Consider the following 18,441-nt stretch of genomic DNA (forward strand, 5'->3'; position numbering starts at 1 on the left):
TTTCACCATGTTGGCCAGGCTGGTCTCAACTCCTGTCCTCAAGTGATCCACCTGCCTCAGCCTCCCAAAGAGCTGGGATTATAGGCATGAGCTACTGTGCCCAGCAAACATTTCTTTTATATTTTTATGGACGGTATTAAACGTATAGATATGATCTGTAAATGGTGGACTCAGGTTTCTGTATGTGTTTGCTGGGCAGTGGCTTTGAAGACAGCCTCTGAGGCTATCAAAGAGATGAAGCTTGTATTGCTCACCAGGTTGGGTATCCATTCTATGGCCTCCAAGTGTGGAGTCTTGTGAGTTAATTGTCACCACTGTGTTGATTGTCAACAACCAGGAAGCACTTACCACAAGCAGTTTGGAGACCTGAGACTCATATTTTACAAATGAATGTCCTAACCACTTTCCAAGTAGCAAAGAAAGTGAAAACCTCACCAAAAGACGTGAGGATGAATGAATTAAAAAGTCCCAGAGGCAGAAGTTTGCAACCTGAATCAGACAAGGAAGGACTCACTTTTAAAGGGCAGTCACAGCATAAATTGTACTTCACGTTATTGATATTTTTAGCTTGTAATTACACATTAAAAAATCCCTGCATCTATTTAAGGGAAGTGAAAAGATCTCAATGGGGAGTATGTTCTGTCACTGTTTCTCTCCTTTCTTAGACTTACCCTAATCCAAGAAAGACTGATACTTAAAATCAGAGCACACATGTTTCTGTGGCTAGAAAAGACTGATCTATTACACCCCTCAATTAAAGCAGGAAATCAATTTTGACAAATGTAAGTTTATATCTGTGCCATTTATCTTTCATGTCTAGAGGTAGGGAGCATAATTAGAGACTGGTGACTGGTGACATAAGTGTGTGGGTCTGAAAGCTCCCAAAAAGGCAGACGTGAGCAACTAAAAGGGGGGTAAAAAATCAAAACCCCCAGCTAACCTTTCCCACTAGTTCAATGCACGTTAAAACATAAATTAAAAAATAATAGTAATGTTGTCTTCGTGATTGGCAGGTATGTAGAGAGAGAAGTGTTTTGATCCTTTCCCCATTTCCTAAAGGAAAATCAGAAACTGTTTTATTTATGAGCCTTAAAATTACTAGAATACAAAGCAGCTGAAAGTCCAGCATAGGCTCATCACCGAAAGACCCAGGAGAGGGCAGACAAAGGGATATTCCTCCTCCAGACAGTTTCTGGGGCCTTGTTTGTGGTCCTTTCGCATGGGTCTCCTTCTGTGGACCTTTAGAAAATGCATGTTAATTCAGCTCAGCTCACATTTATAAAGAACCCTCTCTGTGCCAACTGCTACATTAAATGCTGAAGGAGAGAGATACAAGGAGAGAAACTGAGCCGATATATATAGAGAAGTCACTGTCAGCAAGGAGCTTGCCAGGAGGCGGGCAGAAAAAGTGTGCACACAGGGAGAAAGCGCTCAACTCCATGAGGCAGGCACAGGTAAGGACTGGCGCTGTCCAAGTCAGATCACCTGGCTCTGCGGTCGCAATAGGCTTTGTGGAAGGAGAATATCAAGAGTGTTTTAAGTGGGAAACGAGATTCCTAGCAGAGGGAACAACTCAGGCAAAAAGCAGAGGCACAGAGTTAGGAAAGGGTTCTCTGTGTTTAGGGAGATTTGCTTGGCCGTAACTGGAGCAACCTGGGAATGGAGATTACCTTGAAATACAGGAGACCCATAAGAAGGGATTTGCCTCACCTGCTTAGTCTGCCGTTTATTTATTTATTATTTATTTATTGTTTATTTTATTTCTTTCTTTTGAGATGGAGTCTCGCTCTTGTCGCCCAGGCTGGAATGCAATGGCGCAATCTCATCTCACTGCAACCTCTGCCTCCCCTGTTCAAGGAATTCTGCCTCAGCCTCCCAAGTAGCACAGGCACCCGCCAGCACGCCTGGCTAATGTTTATATTTTTAGTAGAAATGAGCTTTCACCATGTCGGCCAGGCTGGTCTTGAACTCTTGACCTCAGGTGATCCACCCGCCTCGGCCTCCCAAAGTGCTGGGATTACAGGCGTGAGCCACTGCGCCTGGCCTTAGTCTGTGTTTTAAACCAGTGCTTCCCAAACTTTAATGTGCCTATAATCCACAGAGGGATCTTGTTAAACTTTGGGTTTTAATTCCGGTCTGGAGCGGGGCCTAAGATTCTGGATTTCTGTCAAGTTCCCAGGTGCGCATGGCCTGCACTTTGTGTAGCAAGGTTCTGGAATACTGTTTTTGAGACCTTGTTAATGGGCCATCCTCTACATAATCACCTTTGGTCAATGTTGGCTCATGTTCTCCAGCCTATTGGACGTGCAGTCTTTCACAGATGTCATTTCAGATGACCGCTGCAACCACTGCAGACTCTGTCTTCTAGAAGACTATCTCCCCCACCCTGACACACACATACTCATTTTCTCATCTCACCTAAATGGTTATCTTCAAAGGCCCAACTCAATTACCATTTCCTGGAAGAAAACTCCGATCTCCACCCCTCCCTTTTTTCATGTTTGGATTTATATCTTAATCTCTACGTTTTATAGAGTTTTATAAGTCTGCTGTAGATCGCACTTACCATAGTCTGACTGGTATAGAAATATACATGTGTGTGTATATACATATGTGTGTGTGTATACATATATATAACTTTACAATAACCATCTTGTATCATTTTTGCAATAGGGATTTGTGTATATAAATTAATAGAAATACTGCAGAAATATAAAGAACTCCTTCTCAGGTCTGTACTGGAAGTCCTTGCTTATTCTTGTAATCCCAGTGAGAAAACCCAGAAAAGGAGATTTCTTTAACTGCCTGTATGTATGGAGGCTTTATTCCCCTATCTGTGCTTTCTTACCAAGATTATTATCCTCATTCATTTAGGTATTTAATCAGCATCCATTTGTTGATTGCCAGAAATGTGCCGGAATACAAGATGACCAAGATCATCCCTCTCTGAGCCTTGGCTCTGTTGGCTGTAAAGTAGAAATGATAAAAATACTTCCTCATAATGTTGCTGTCAGTGGAAAATAATGTCAAGAGTGTGAAGCACTTAACAGGGCTTGGCATATAATAAGCACTCAATGAATGGTAGCTTTAATCATCAAAAGTGTTTTCATCAAATTTATTTTTATGATTATTGTCCACTCAGTGAGCTAAGCCTTGAAATAGATCACCTGGGATTGTGAACCCTCCTCCAACTGCTACTGGAGGAACGCTGTGAGGGGGACTATGAGAACCACCTCTTGGCTCTTTGCTTTGGTTTTTCTCATCATGGAAATGAGGCCAATTGGTAGGAAAGAATCATTACTCAACAAGAATACAGTTTATGTCTTCCCAAAGAGGAAGAACCTTGAGATTGAACATAAAGCCCAACTAATATCTTTTTTATAGAGAAATATGACAGATTCATTTCATTAGATATAGCCCAACTTTCTTTTTTCTGTACCAGTCACAGTGATTGTTTCTGGAGACTCAGAGACAGAGCAAAGTTCTATCTTGTGGAAGCTTAGAGTTTAGTGCCCCATAAATATATCCAAACAATTACTACCAAAATGGATAAATTCAGTGACTGAATTTTTATCTTAGAGGAGTAGATAATTCTATTTGGGGAAATCGGAGAAGGCTTATGGATACACTGATAAGGAAAACATACTTCTGCCCTCACAGAGTTTGAGGAAAGGAAATTTTGCAGTTGATCCCAGAAGCCTACTTATTGCACCACTGATGACCCAGATTTTAAAATAATCTGGTAGTCCAAAGCAATTTTTTGCCACTGAATATAAACTTCTGGTATAAAATACCAATTATAACAACTCTGATTACTGCTGTAGTGGTACCATGATCCTTTTAACTTTTCTTTCACGGCAATCAATTGATCTGCTGCTTAATTCATATTTATTTAGATTGCAGCCATACAGATGCTTTTTGGGTGCTGCCAGGAAAATTAATATGTACATATAGAGTATAATGGATATAGAAATGCTGTGACAACCATAACGTGCTCTGCAAAGTATTAGATTACTATCATTATTTCTTTTTAAGTCTCACTACAAATAGATAAATTTTTAACATCATTTATCTTAAAACAAGTACCATGAAAAAAACTGAGTCACATAGTCTGATTTTCTTTAAAATCTCTTCAATTCTTATCCATGTCCATTTCAAATCATGTGTCATTTCATACCTTCATAAATACCACCTCCAATTTCCAGAAGATACAGATAGATACATGGTCTATATTTTTGGCCAATTAATCTGTCATAGAAAAAAAGTTAGGTACCATTGATCATATTAAGAAATACTAAGAAATTAATAAGTATTAAAATTATTTACCAGCAGCCTCAAAAACATATGCATATGCATATGTATACGTATATGTATGTGTATGTGTGTTAGTATACACTCACCCTTTAATAGTGCTAAAATCCTTTAAAGAATAAGGAATTTGATAGCTCTTTAACTTTTAATTTTTAAGCAAAAGTTTAACACAATAAAAAATGTAGGAAATGCAGACTTGGCCATTTTCAGTTTTGTGTAATGTATATTTAAACTCACTAACTTCTGCCCTTTTGAAAAGTTACGTATTTGAGTCTTCTTGTGTCAGTTCCTAGAAGTCAAGACAAATTTACAAGAAAGAAGCTCTAAAAGGTGGGAACAAGGCAAAGATACCAGCCTGAGAATATTTTTCTGGGACCTGAGGAGTGCATACAAAAGTCTAGAAGCAAAAGTCAGAAACAAATTGGGGCTGGGCAGGACTTTGTTCTCTCCTCCAGTTAGCCTAGCCCAAGCACAGGGTTTGAATTCAGAACCTATCTAAAGGTGAATTTCATACCACACACCATGCAGGAAAGAGATGCTAGATGCTCTTCATGCCCAAGCAATTCACACGCTCACTCTCTCACCTTGTCAAATATCACAGTATTTGCCACCTGTTGATGGATGAACCTCCACAGTCCCTCAGTCTAACTCCCTCACCTCACAGATGAGGAAGCAGATATCCTGACTCAGTTTCCACCTTTTCCTTTTACCTCTGTGTCCCACCTCAGTGTCAATGTGCAGTATCTAACCAGAACTCTCTCTCCATTTTCAGGAAATTTGCCCCACGATGTTCTGTGTGCAAGGAGCCTATTATGCCAGCCCCGGGCCAGGAGGAGACTGTCCGTATTGTGGCTTTGGATCGAGATTTCCATGTTCACTGCTACCGATGCGAGGTCTGGTTGACACCCCTGCCCTGCCAGTCTGTGGCAGGCATTGAAAGGCTCATTCAAGCTAGGTTATGTAGATGTAGCAATTACTGAATCTCAGAATGGCCTTAGTGCCTTTACTCCTAGGACTTGGATTTTAGATCTGACACTAGTATTCCAAGCACGTGCTGTTGAATAAGTCACTTTACCTGGCTCAGTCTGCTTCCTCACCGGAAGAAAGGGCTCAGGTCCTTAACGCCTCCGAATAAGACTGTGAGAGTGAAATACAAAATTGTATATTAAAGGACATTGTAAACTGCAAAATATTAAATTGGTGAGAAACGGTGTTATTGAATCTTTCACTTTGGCTCTGAGGCTTTGGTTAGAACTTCTTGGTCAGAGTCACGGAGATTTATTTCTTTGTTAGCACGCACTACTAATTGCTCAGTTTCCTGAACGCCTCTAGAGCTGCAGTAGATCTGCATGTTCTTTTTGGTAAAGCCAAACTTCCCGAAGAGTAAAACCATCGCCGCTGTTGTGATCTGGATGCCCTGTTAGCTTAAATTTAATTCTATGCCAAATGAAGACATGAGCTCCATGGACCTCCTTGCCACCGCGGTAGATAGCAGAGGCGAGGTTCATAGCTGTTGTGGCCTTTGAGAGTTTATACTAAAGTTAGTAAACACACACCTCTTGATAAAGTACTATGTATTTATTTTCCAAAGAAACTTCTATTTTCTGCAAAGACAAAGGCCAGCATTTAACTGTTATATAACACTTTTCAAAATGGACCCTAAGAGGAGCTGTCCACGGTAGTATATTCCTTTACAGTTATGCAGTTCTTTGCATTTTTTTTTTTTGATCCATTGTCTTCTTTGATCCTCTCAACAGCTCGGTAAGGTAGAAAAATCAGAAGCTATTTTCAGAGTGTCAGTCAGCCTGTGTGCATTGAGGCAGACTGTGGCAAACCTATGGGTGGTGCTCAGGAGGCCTGTCCCCCAGACTAGCAGTCTTTGCTCTATACAATGCTGTCTCCTTTAGAAAGTACAGCAAACCACTGCTCCCCACAAACTTTAGGATTTTATTTTCTTACTACAATTAAAGTAAATACACAGAACCCACTGGTGGCCCTTCTGCTTGGCAGAAATCAGTCTACCTTTGCTGTAGCCCAGAAATGGCCAAAACATTCCATTCCTGTACCTGTGCATGCATTTTGAGAGATCCTTAAACTAATGGTAAAGGGTAAAAATGAATCAGTGGTTAGGGACATTCTTATTTCCTCTTGTTATTTGAGTAGGGGCAGCAAACTTCTACATGGGAGCCAAGATGGGTGACCTCTTCTCTTCTTACACCTGTATTTCATATGAAGTGATCTTAGGAGGATTATATTTATGGCCATTTATATTTATGTCCCCAATCTTTAATTCAGTTACATTCAAGATATACTATGTTATAGAGTGGGAGAAAGGATGCAGGGGATTAGCAGAATGTAAAGCAGGAAGGATAGTAAGTGGCCACATTATGGAGGCCTTGAATAGAAAGCTCAATCATTTGTTCTCCACATATGTACTTAACATTTTTACTTGCATCGTTTCCATCTGTCTTTACTGTTCTAGGATTGCGGTGGTCTCCTGTCTGAAGGAGATAACCAAGGCTGCTACCCCTTGGATGGGCACATCCTCTGCAAGACCTGCAACTCTGCCCGCATCAGGGTGTTGACCGCCAAGGCGAGCACTGACCTTTAGATTGAGTCACCTGTTCAGCTGGCACTGAGAAGAACGAACACAAGAAAAAGATAAGAAATACGAGAGGAAAGGCCATCAAACTACAGGATAGTCTCTGTTCTTCATCTGCTATTAACCTTTCCTTAGAAACACATAAATTATGAGATTTTTTTTTTAAAGTTGTTACCAAATACACATTTCACATTGAATCATGTAGGATCTTGATGGGCCTTTGTTCCCAAGGACTTCCACATTTTTGCACAGATTATGCTCCATCCCATTCACTTCTGCATTCCTGTAACTTTTAATCCCTATGTTTGTCTCACTTTTCATCTGCTTGAATGGCTTTTTTTAGTGTGGTATTTGCTGTCACATAGTTTTTCCTGGGTGAGTCGGCCAACTCACAGGTGCTTTTAGGCTTGAAATCTGCATCCTATCATTTCCGTTTTGCCTGTGACTGTAAAGAGTAGCCATTCTTTTCCCATGTACTGAAGAATATATTTTTCTGTTGCTTTATACTACTCATGTCCTTGGGGAGGGAAATGCACAATTTTTTTTTGTTAGGCTGTAAATAATTTAAGTTGTAAATTACATAAGTTAGAACAAGCCCAAATTTAATTTGCAACCATCAGAATTCAGAATCTATAGTGACCAGTGATCAAGGCTAATTGGAAAAGAGTTATCGGCCCATAGCTAATACGTGCTGACAGACAACTAAGCTTCAGTATTTTTCTAAAGAAATTACAGGTGGGATATGCTAGAAAAGGCATTTTGGGGTTACGTTTAAAAAACATTATTGTCCCACAATATTACCTTAAGAGTTTTCTTTTCTACAGTACCTGGACATGGTAATACAGACAAACTTGATTTCTTCTAGAATATAACATTTTCAATATTGTCCCACTCTTCATCTTAGAAATATTGTCATGTTTATTCTAATATCCAACACAACTATCAAAATTGACTTTTTCTCTAGAGGATGAAAGCTGTGAAAAAACAGTTCAAATGCTCTTCTTTTTCTTCTTTAGGACCAGGTCCATTTTGCCTGACAATTGCAAATCAGAGCATACAAACTAAAATTGTGCAGTTTTGTTTGGTTTACTTTCAAAAGAGTAGAAAGCCTGAAAAGATTGTGAAACCACAGTTTCATTATTCTCATAATCCTTCTGCAACTGAAATTACATATTGCAGGAGACATTTTCATATCATCAATGTGACATTTACACCACACTTTCAAAGACAATCACTGAAAAAAATTGTCTTTATGAGCTAAAAATATGCAGAATCTCTGCCTAGAATCTTTATTCAAACTTTTATTAGCCAGTGGAACACTCGCTTGCCAACTGCCAAGCCATACTTACTAAGTTCGAACATGTTTCACTTAAGGAGAGACACCTAGCTTAGTCGTGGCAAGTTGCCATTTTGTAAACTAAGTATTTTGGTTTGAGACTTCTTAAACCTTTCTTCAAATCTCCCACAAATATATACTTTTAAATTATGGAGTATTTTAAGTCTACAAAAAGGTATAAATAATAATATAATGAATTCCTATATACCTAACACCCAGTTTAAGATTCCAAAATAACAAATGTAATTACATCCTCCAGTGTACCCTTTCCTTACTCCACAGATATCTTTTTCATGATTGTGAAGTGATATTCCGATTTCTAGTGATTTTTTTTTAATTTTTAATTTTAACATCAGAACTGAAATGAAAGAATTATGGATACATGTTTTGAATTGCAAACTATTCCTCAGGAATTCCAATTAAATTTATTTTACTTGAATAGGAATGATCATAAAAGTGATTCTTGCTTTGTGACTAGAAATTCTTAAGCCGATGGTCACTACAGCTCATCCTTAATGTATGGCTCATTTGCTTTTGTCACTAAACAGTTTTGTGTTAGAGCCACCAAAATTATAGCTTTCAAGAGCTTCCTTTGACCACCGTCTTTTATTTACCCTGCTTCTCTTATCTTTGACCGTATATTTCTCATAATGTGAGATATGATGAGATTCACTTAGGGGCAGCATGTGAGTGTTCGGAGGCAATGTCAACTGTGTCTGTGACTTCCTGCCTTCTAAACGGAAGGCCAGACCATGCTGATGACCTCAAGGAGCACTGACTATTTGACGATAGGGCAGATAATGTCATCGGCTTGAATTTTGACTTAGTAACTTTTTATGTAACACTTTGGGGGAAATTCTCTTTAGGACAAAGCAAAGAGTTCAATTCACTGAGGGATAGATTGTATCTCCTAAAGTGGTCATATTATTCTTAATTTTGCCAAAAGAAGATGAATTTATTGAATATTTATACTATAAAATGTAGTAACATTCTACTTGCTTATTACATTTAAATCCTTATGTAACTGAATGTTTACACGTCAAGAGAAAAAGCTGTAAGCAAATGCTGTCACAGAGCCATCCCTGTGGCATGGTCAGCAGAATACTGTTTGCTTACAACCTTTATGATGCATTCTTGTAACATAACCTCAGAGTATCTTTACCAAAGGTTTTTAAAGTAAATCTCTTTTTAAGATAGACTTATACTTTTATAATAATGAATGTGCACTCATACATATGTAGAAATATTTAGATTTAGAGTTTTTTTGTTTTTCTTTCACAAGGTATAATAAGGAAAGGATCCTACCATATTTTATTCTAGGGTTTCTTAAATATATGATTTATATTACTGTCTTTCCTATTAATCATTTGATTTAAACAATGCCAAGTCACTCTTTAATATTTTAGTTGCATGAAATTTTGCCTGCAACAGAGAGAAAAGGATTGTATTACCTTAATGATTATAATCATACTGTCTGCTGATATAATATCATAATTGTTGTGGTTTAAATACATAAATAGTAGGAAAAATCAGAGTCTATAACAGAAAGTTTGTAAAAATATACTGATTTTGAAAAGTATCAAGAATATAAATATTTGGTAATTCTGTGTAACAACAGAGACATGGAAAAGGAAAAAAATCCACTATATCATGGGCTCTGCAGAACATATCAAAATAGGATTTCTTAAATTTGTCAATCCCCAGACCATACTGACTCAACATGGAGTCTCACTGGCAAAGAAAATTGCCTTTAAAACTCAAAAATAAGACCAGGCACAGTGACTCACACCTGTACTCCCAGCAATTTGGGAGGCTGAGACAGGAGGATTGCCTGAGGCCAGGAGTTTGACACCTGCCTGGGCAACACAGTGAGACCTTGTCTCTACAAAAAATAAAATAAAATAAAAACCAAATTAGCCAGACATGTGGCATGCGATTGTTTAAATAAATAAATAAGTAAATAATTGACTCAAAAAATGAGTCATGTGTCCCAGCATAAGGCATCAGGTTGTTAGGTGCTGGCATCTCTGCAGCACAAAGAGGTGGGTTCTTTTTCTTGTCATTAACACATTGTTATTTCTGTAGGAGCAACTTCTCTGATCAAAATAACTGTTTTGGATATGTGCTGATTAAGGAGGTGGACTTACTTATCAACACTATAATTGTTCCCTATGAAAGATTCTGCAGAGATGTTTATGGTGAGGTTTAAAGGATATGAAACTCTACATTTAAACAAATATTTTATATTTGGGTACAGAGGAAGAAAGAGAGAACTTTTTCCATGGGGCTATAGTAGAGAGTTAGTGGAATATAGACAGGACTCTGAAAACACAACTTCCAACCATTTTTATAGGTAGTGAAAATCCTATTAATGTGAACCAGCCAGGAATAACAGTGTTATTTCTATTTGATATGGTTTGGGCTTCTTTTGTCAAATCTGCTTCGGCTGCCCCCTGATACTTCCATTATCAAGTTTTGAAGGGTGTTGGGGAAATGATGGCAGCTGCTAGGGAGATCAGGGAAACACTGATGTAACCTCAAAGCCTCTCACCATTCCTCTTGGCTTGGAAAGGCTTTATTTTTTCATATACATTTCTAGAAATATTGCTCTTCTACCTTAGTATTTCACATTTGTAGTTCAAACAAGCGATTGTCCATCTGTTGCCTAGAGCTATAGTACATGTGTGTTATGAATGAAATATGACAGCATGTTCCATACCCCTGCTTTAGCCATCTGTGGGAAACCAGCAAACTGAAAAAGATACCTCTGCAAAATGTGCCTCAAGTCCATTTCTTGAGATCGCTCGTTTGGTGCGCTCTCGTGGGAGACAATCAGAGAACAACATATACTTGTGCCTTATTTTCAAAGAATCTATTTACACTACTATGAATATTCCACTGAAGAGTCAATGATGTAAATGATAACCACCAAATCTCAAAAGTATACTCACCAAAAAGTAAAAAAGAAAGAAAAGAAAAGAGAGAGAGAGAAGTCAACTTTTCATCTTAATATATTCCAGTAGTACTTATTTTTTCCTTGTCTTGGAAGTATCTCATAGGTCTTTAAATGAGTAAAACATTTTTATGCCAGAAGGTGATATAATGGATGTTAGTGTCTTTTATTTGATTTTACAGTAGCTTTAGTCAGATAATGAAGACAGAGACTTCAGCTTGAACCTTTACCACCCATTCAGCATATTTTTTAATTGTGTTCATTTTATTTGCTTTAATAGTGGTCCAAACAAGTTCAAAACTTATTCTCAGTGAGGCATTAATATGGTGCAACCATGAATATTTCAGGCCAAGTTATTTACTTGACAGATAACTAGAATGAAACTTTTCTCATGAGGCTGTTACTTGGTTAGCATAGCCTTATTTCAAACCTTTAAAAAGTTACCTGACTGGGCCGGGCGCGGTGGCTCAAGCCTGTAATCCCAGCACTTTGGGAGGCCGAGACGGGCGGATCACGAGGTCAGGAGATCGAGACCATCCTGGCTAACACGGTGAAACCCCGTCTCTACTAAAAAATACAAAAAACTAGCCGGGCGAGGTGGCGGGCGCCTGTAGTCCCAGCTACTCGGGAGGCTGAGGCAGGAGAATGGCGTAAACCCGGGAGGCGGAGCTTGCAGTGAGCTGAGATCCGGCCACTGCACTCCAGCCCGGGCGACAGAGCAAGACTCCGTCTCAAAAAAAAAAAAAAAAAAAAAAAAGTTACCTGACTGAAGCTACTATGACTTGGTAAGGATTCTTCTTCCCTTCCTTTCTTCCTCCCTTCCTTTCTCCCTCGTCCTTCCTCCTCTTCTTCTGTCTTTCCTACTTTCCTCTCTCCCTTTCTTTCCTCCTTTCCATCCTACCTATTAGTGTTGCTGTACTTGGATTTTTTGTAAATTAAATCAATGCATTATGATTTTATGGAATTATGATTATATTAATAAGGGGAAGGCTACCAGAAAATAGATGTGGCATCCATAAAATCTTCCTTTATAGGGGCATATTTTTTAGGTTGTATTTATTCGTAAAGTGAAATGAGATAATAGAGTCTTTCTGTTTCATTTTAATGAATTTTCATCAGAGACTGAGGTCATAGATTCTTGGAAAATTCATTTGTGACTGATCTAGTTTTCTCAGCTGCATGCAAAGTAATCTTTCAAAGATTAGGTTGATTTTTTTTTTTAAGTCCAAAGCAATTTAATCACAAAAAATTATATTTTTAATGATGGCATTTTATTTTATTCCATTGCAGCTTGATAACTTTCCTTATAGCAAAGGAATAACTATTATATTTTCAGAATTTTAACATAGATTAGCACTTAGCCTGTGAGACTAATATTATATTGTAAAAGTTGATACTAAAATATTTTTCAGCAGGTTGGACAGCACCAGTTTTTCTTAGATCACAGACTACAGGCATAATTTCCCTTCAGTCCAGAAAAAAGGACACTAATTTCCTTTTCTATTTAATTTTCCTGGCGCTTGTGCAAAAAGTTGTGGACTCTTAGTTACAATATGCAGGTCCCTTATTTTGTGGAGAGCTGTGTGAAAGATGTGTTTATTTCTTTAACTGATTGACAGGTCCCCCTCAAAGTTACAAAAAAAAAAAAAGTGCTACACTTTTGCTGTTAATTTCTGGTTGTTATTTAACTGACAGAAGTCTCTTAATGCACAAATAAATATCTCTACATCTAGCCTTTGTTTAAAATAAAAATTAATATTCTACAAACACCTATGTATACTAGAGAGGGGGGAAACACTGTAACTGATTCCTTTATAGTACTTTCAGATTACTGCATTAAGCCTTTCATGTTATGTAGCATTGTTAATTTTTCCTAGATACCCATCCACTTAAGGGCCAGAGAAATCCTTATTCATTTACTTCTGGTGGGCACATTTACTTAATGTACCCAAAAGAAAACATTATTAAACAGCCACAATTGCATTCAGTCAATTTGGCACTGAATATGGCTTCTAAATTCAGTTCTCTACCCTACAAATGAAATGTTCTACCAAGAAAGAGAAGCATCACCATGTTATCTTGTGTTCTACACCACTACAGAGAGTTACAGTTGCCCCCAAACATGAATGCTATTCCCAAATAAAATAGAATCATGCGCCTTTTAAAGATCTGAAACTTCTCTGTTATTTTCCTGATGAATTACCATCCCATATCTTCTTAGTCCTGGCCAGTATGTAGTAGTGCTTATATACATCTATTCTAGCTCTGTAGCTCCACACAACAAGTCTTAAGTCCAAATCTTTGCCTCTTCATGTCTGATATCACCAACTCATTCAACTTTTCTTCACTTATTGACATAGTGTCATGTCCTGTCACTCTCTGCTACTTCTTTAAACAATGGACACAAATATATTTTCGAATTTTCAGTGTACTCAGTGAAACTTGGCAATTCACCATGAATCAGGCTAGGTTGAAAGGCTTTCTTTAGGGTTGAAAGTAAATGAAATTGGAATCACCCAAAGAGAATTTCCCCAAAAATCCTCAGGCCCAGAAGTGTAAAAGCTACAGAAGGATAGAACTCCCATGTCTACAGACAGTTCTGTTAATTTTTGTTCTGTACTATTTTGGATGTTGCCAAAATCAAATTCATTCTGAAAACAGGAAGCAAGCTAATGCATATGCCATCCATGAGATTCCCACTTCTGGGTCAGTTCATAATCCATTCAGCCCTTTCCTTTTATCCTTGTCTTCTTCAGAATATGACATTTTTCGTCCATATTTTCATGTTAAATATTAACACTTTATAGGTTCTACACAAATATATGGACACTTTACAGGTTATACATAAATATTTGCTGGTTGATTGGTTTTGAGATTCACTTCATTCATTCTGTGCTCAAATATTTGTACCTAGAGATGTTACACGTTAGAAAAAGTGAGCAGTTTCTTTCTCTAATCATTTAGGAGTCCATATTTTTATTTCTTATTTTTTTGTCTCCCCAACATCCTTCTCTCTTACTCAGCTCTTCAATTTAATAATTACCAAATAATCACTGTAAGAGAATCAGCCCCTAAGTAACTTTGATTCAAGCCAACTATAATAAGATCCAACTGCTTCAATCTGTACTTACTCAATAGGAAGGAAAGTAGAATCAGGAAAAGTAATTCCAGTGACATTAGTAAGACTTTATGGAGGACATAAAATTTGATAAGAAATCTTGAGCTGATGAATTGACTTGATTTGGAAGTTGAGAAAAGAGTATTTAAAGCACAACAGGGAAACATAGGCTATACTCAGAGAAGACCCTCTGCATCGGCCAAAATATCATGGATTCTGGAAATTCCTTCTTAACAGAAAAAAAGGCTTCCAAATAATCAGGCTCAATGGGAAGAAAAAGGCATATAGGAAGCCTGAGGAAGTATTTACTTGCTTTTCCATCTCTTTATAATTGGAAGAGAAGACGGTCTGCCAAAATGTAAACCAGCATGCACAGTATGAACAGGAAGCAGCCCTCCATGAACTTTATTATAACAGAAAATGAGCATTCTTATTGATCCACAGCTACATCTTCTATTCTTGCAGCAAGGGTACGTGTCCTTTGACCCTCCACAAGAGAACAAGCAGGACATCTCTATTTTCCTATTGAGTCTAAGTCCATTATTAGAAAGGACTTCCCGGCCATCTGTTCCACTTGATATTAAAATTCCCTTACAGATTCATTGCTAAGTGCCAATTCTGACTACTTAAACATCACCTGTGTCAAGGAGCTCATTATTCCGTGAGGTCTTACATTTCTTTCATCACATTTTGTTCCAAGCTACCCATGACTTTAAAACAGAGCCAGCCTTTGGGGCATTGTTCTCTTTGGTGCCACACAAAACCTGTAGTACACAATACAGTGTTGCTTCCCCCTCCTTTTCCTTCCATATATATTTGTTTTATTTTGGGCATTACATTACTTTTTTTAAAAAGCTTTGATTACACAAATTTTTAAGAATCTCTAAAATTAGTCTGAAGGATGTTCTGAGGGCCAGACATTAGAGTTGATGAGTTTTTTGTTGCTGGTTGTACTTTCCTATTTAGAAGACAGACCATTCTGACAGTTGTTATGTAGCTTCATGCCTTCCCCAGTAACCCATGAACAGTACACCCCTTTTATCTGACTTGTTGATAATGACCTTTAAAATGTTGGGAAAGGGGCCAGGCGTGGTGGCTCACGCCTGTAATCCCAGCACTTTGGGAGGCCGAGGCGGGCAAATCACAAGGTCAAGAGATCGAGACCATCCTGGTCAACCTGGTGAAACCCCGACTCTACTAAAAAAATACAAAAATTAGCTGGGCGTGGTGGTGTGCGCCTGTAGTCCCAGCTACTCAGGAGGCTGAAGCAGGAGAATCACTTGAACCCGGGAGGTGGAGGTTGCAATGAGCAGAGATGGCGCTACTGCGCTCCAGCCTGGTAACAGAGTGAGACTCCATCTCAAAAAAAAAAAAAAAAGGTTGGGAAATGTTGGTGTATAATCCCCATGTCTAACAAGGAAGAAGTCAAAAGCAAAAAACAGTGGTACTGCTGAAAACTTATTATTTCCGCTTAGTTCATCTGTGGAAAAGGATATCATTCTTGAGGAAAGGGGTTCTATTATGCTATAGTTTTATATGGAAATGTACAAATGCTTTCCTCGTTGCTCTGGATGACTATTTAGTTTAAATAGTATACCTTTGTCTTGGGGAAGACCATGATTGTGGCTTCTTCTACCCCACCTTTGAATGAGAGAGCACTGTAGGCAGAACCTGCCATCAGTCTCCTGGGCAGGACCTGGAGGTAACTTTCTAAGCTCTAAAATAATAATTCCTAAGAGAGCTTACAAACTGCTTCCACACAGAAAATAGCCCAGGGAGGGTGGTTATTAATAGCCCTATTCTAGAAGAGAAAGATGAGGCTCAAACCATTAAGTGACTTGCCAAAAGTTATGACATAGCTGGGAAGTGGCAGATTTGGGGATAAACCCAAGTCTTGCAAGTCCATTGCTGTCTCCAAGTAGCTGTGCTTACAGCTGAGAACACCTTAGAAGACAATATCGACTTCTCACAGACTACCAGGCCCCCCAGTCGTCCAGGGAAATTCAGAAACCAATTGACTGCCAGGTGGCAAATCCACATGTGTACTGCAGTCTTGGAGATCATTTACAGCTTGCACACATCTATGTCATCTTGTGGAAAACCTCTAGGTATTCTGTCTGATTAGCACTGTGAGGAAATTGATGGGAAGAGGTCACTGATAAGAACAAACAGGCAGAGCAAAGCACACTGCAGTAAATTTCCCCAGAGAGACTTGGTTTACATTCCATTCACCAAAAACCTCTCTGGTTCTGTCAGGTTCAGAATATTAACCGAGACCACATCATTTGGAATTCATTGGCATGCAGAGGTGACTTGATTCCTAAAAGAAGCCTCTCTCCCATGGACCACGATGTACGTTCCACAGAGTCAGAAACCGCTGTAGGTTAACAATGCATTTTAGTCTCTCTCTCCATTCACATTTGCTGAGAGCGCACCAAGTGCATGTTGCTGCAACAAGCGTTTCTGATCCAGCCGATCCATGAGCTGACAATGTGGGTAAACAAATGTTATGGAACTGTTGGCATGTCTGAGATTTGGCCTTTGCCATTTGATAGACTTTGCTTCCCAGGATGCTGTCATTTTGTGATTTATTATAATTACAAGGAATGTGGTACCATGTTGTTTTCGGAAAACGTTCTAGAAAGCCTCCATGTATGCTCTAGAAGTTGCTCTATATAGCAGTTCAGCAAGTGAGTGTTCCTTTTCTTGAACTGCATCCCTCAGGAAGCTGTACTTTTAGGATGTACTTTCCACTTTTTATTTCCTCTCATTTCACTCCTTTAGTTGTTTGCTATATCCTAAAATATGTGAAGTGAGAGAAAAAATATCATTTCCTCTCATTAAATCTCCTGCATTAAATCCAAGAATCCTTTAAAATAATCATACCTGGTAAGTGTTTTATGCATTTCCCTCCCTGGAGTGTATCATCCATCAAGCCAGTATCATCATCTACCTGCTTATTCCCTGGGACTAATGAGAGCCAAGTTAAACAGCACATGGCTTCTCACCCCTTCCTAGTCCTCACACCTGAGGAATAAAGGAGACACTAATGGGACCGGGAGAGCGGTGGCTTTGGCTGAGATGGCACATTCATAGACAAGGAAGGTGTCTCACCTCCCTGTGAGGCTTGACGAATATTATGGCCAATGGAGTGGAAAATGATTCTTGTCGAATAGACGGAGTTTTCCCACCCCAGGAATGGATTAATAGAGGACACAATTTGAGCACTTCTCAGAATTATCTAGAATGCCTGAGTAGAGACTCACATGGGTGGAATCTGTGTTCTCATTAGAGGGAACAAAAAGACAATGAGGTGGTAAATGTGAAAAAAGCAGCCTTTTAGAAAAACATTATTTTCAAATACCTTTATAAATCATCTAATTTATCTTCACAATATAAAGAAAAAACTAATAAAAATTTTCTTATTTCACTTTATATAACTTATTCTGCCATATTTAGGGATCATACAATTGTATTGTCTTCAAAACACACACACACACACACATACACACCTTCCAAGAAAGCTGATCCTTCAAAAAGTAAATCTTTTTTTTAAGCACTTGGGTTTTCAGGCCAGGAAATTAATAAACCCGATACCTGACCCATTTTTGTAGCAGCTGAAAAGAAGAAAAAGCTATTTAAATTTTGTGTGGATCCATTTATCTCTTAAAATATGCCAAAGCAATTTGAGGTGGGGGTGGAAACAGGTATTTATCTCTCATGCATGATTGCCTCTTTATATTTCTATCTGTAGGGAAAAGGGTAAAGAACTATTCTTGGTCATTATTATTGATATATTGTGTTGCCACTTCATATGGTGCCTGCTGTGCTTTCTCCCGAGGCATAGCAGTAATCGTTGCTTTCTTGACTCTTTCCTTCATCAGGAGAGAGTAAATATGAAAGTCTGAATGCCGTTCCTCACCCCCAAATTATTTAACTCTGCTTCCAAACTAGTTTAAGAAATGCAAAATGGGAAGAGCTGGCTTTTCTTAGATACATTTCTTCTTTTTTTATTCTTTCTTGGGAGACGTTAAGTATAAAGGGAAAAAAGTTCCTTCTTCTCTTTCTCTTTGGGTGACAGCAATGCTCACTTAGTAATTATAAACCAGAAATAGGAGAGT

The 18,441-nt window shown here is 38.4% G+C and overlaps 1 protein-coding gene and 1 long non-coding RNA gene across 2 annotated transcripts in view; both read left to right on the forward strand.

Moving 5' to 3' along the window:
- Positions 1-11,215, forward strand: part of LPP (LIM domain containing preferred translocation partner in lipoma) — a 729,048-nt gene extending 717,833 nt beyond the window's left edge. The window contains exons 10-11 of the mRNA XM_011961602.1: positions 5,084-5,204; positions 6,794-11,215. Coding sequence (XP_011816992.1) covers positions 5,084-5,204; positions 6,794-6,922 — 250 coding nt within the window. The 3' untranslated portion in view covers positions 6,923-11,215. The remainder of the gene's footprint in view (positions 1-5,083; positions 5,205-6,793) is intronic.
- Positions 11,216-15,707: 4,492 nt separating this feature from the next.
- LOC105525830 overlaps positions 15,708-18,441 on the forward strand; it is a 29,327-nt gene continuing 26,593 nt past the window's right edge. Inside the window, exon 1 of the long non-coding RNA XR_001003986.1 lies at positions 15,708-17,440. This is a non-coding gene — a long non-coding RNA (uncharacterized LOC105525830). The remainder of the gene's footprint in view (positions 17,441-18,441) is intronic.

This window comes from Colobus angolensis, unplaced genomic scaffold (genome assembly GCF_000951035.1).
Source record: "Colobus angolensis palliatus isolate OR3802 unplaced genomic scaffold, Cang.pa_1.0 Scaffold56, whole genome shotgun sequence".
Lineage (NCBI taxonomy): Eukaryota > Metazoa > Chordata > Mammalia > Primates > Cercopithecidae > Colobus > Colobus angolensis.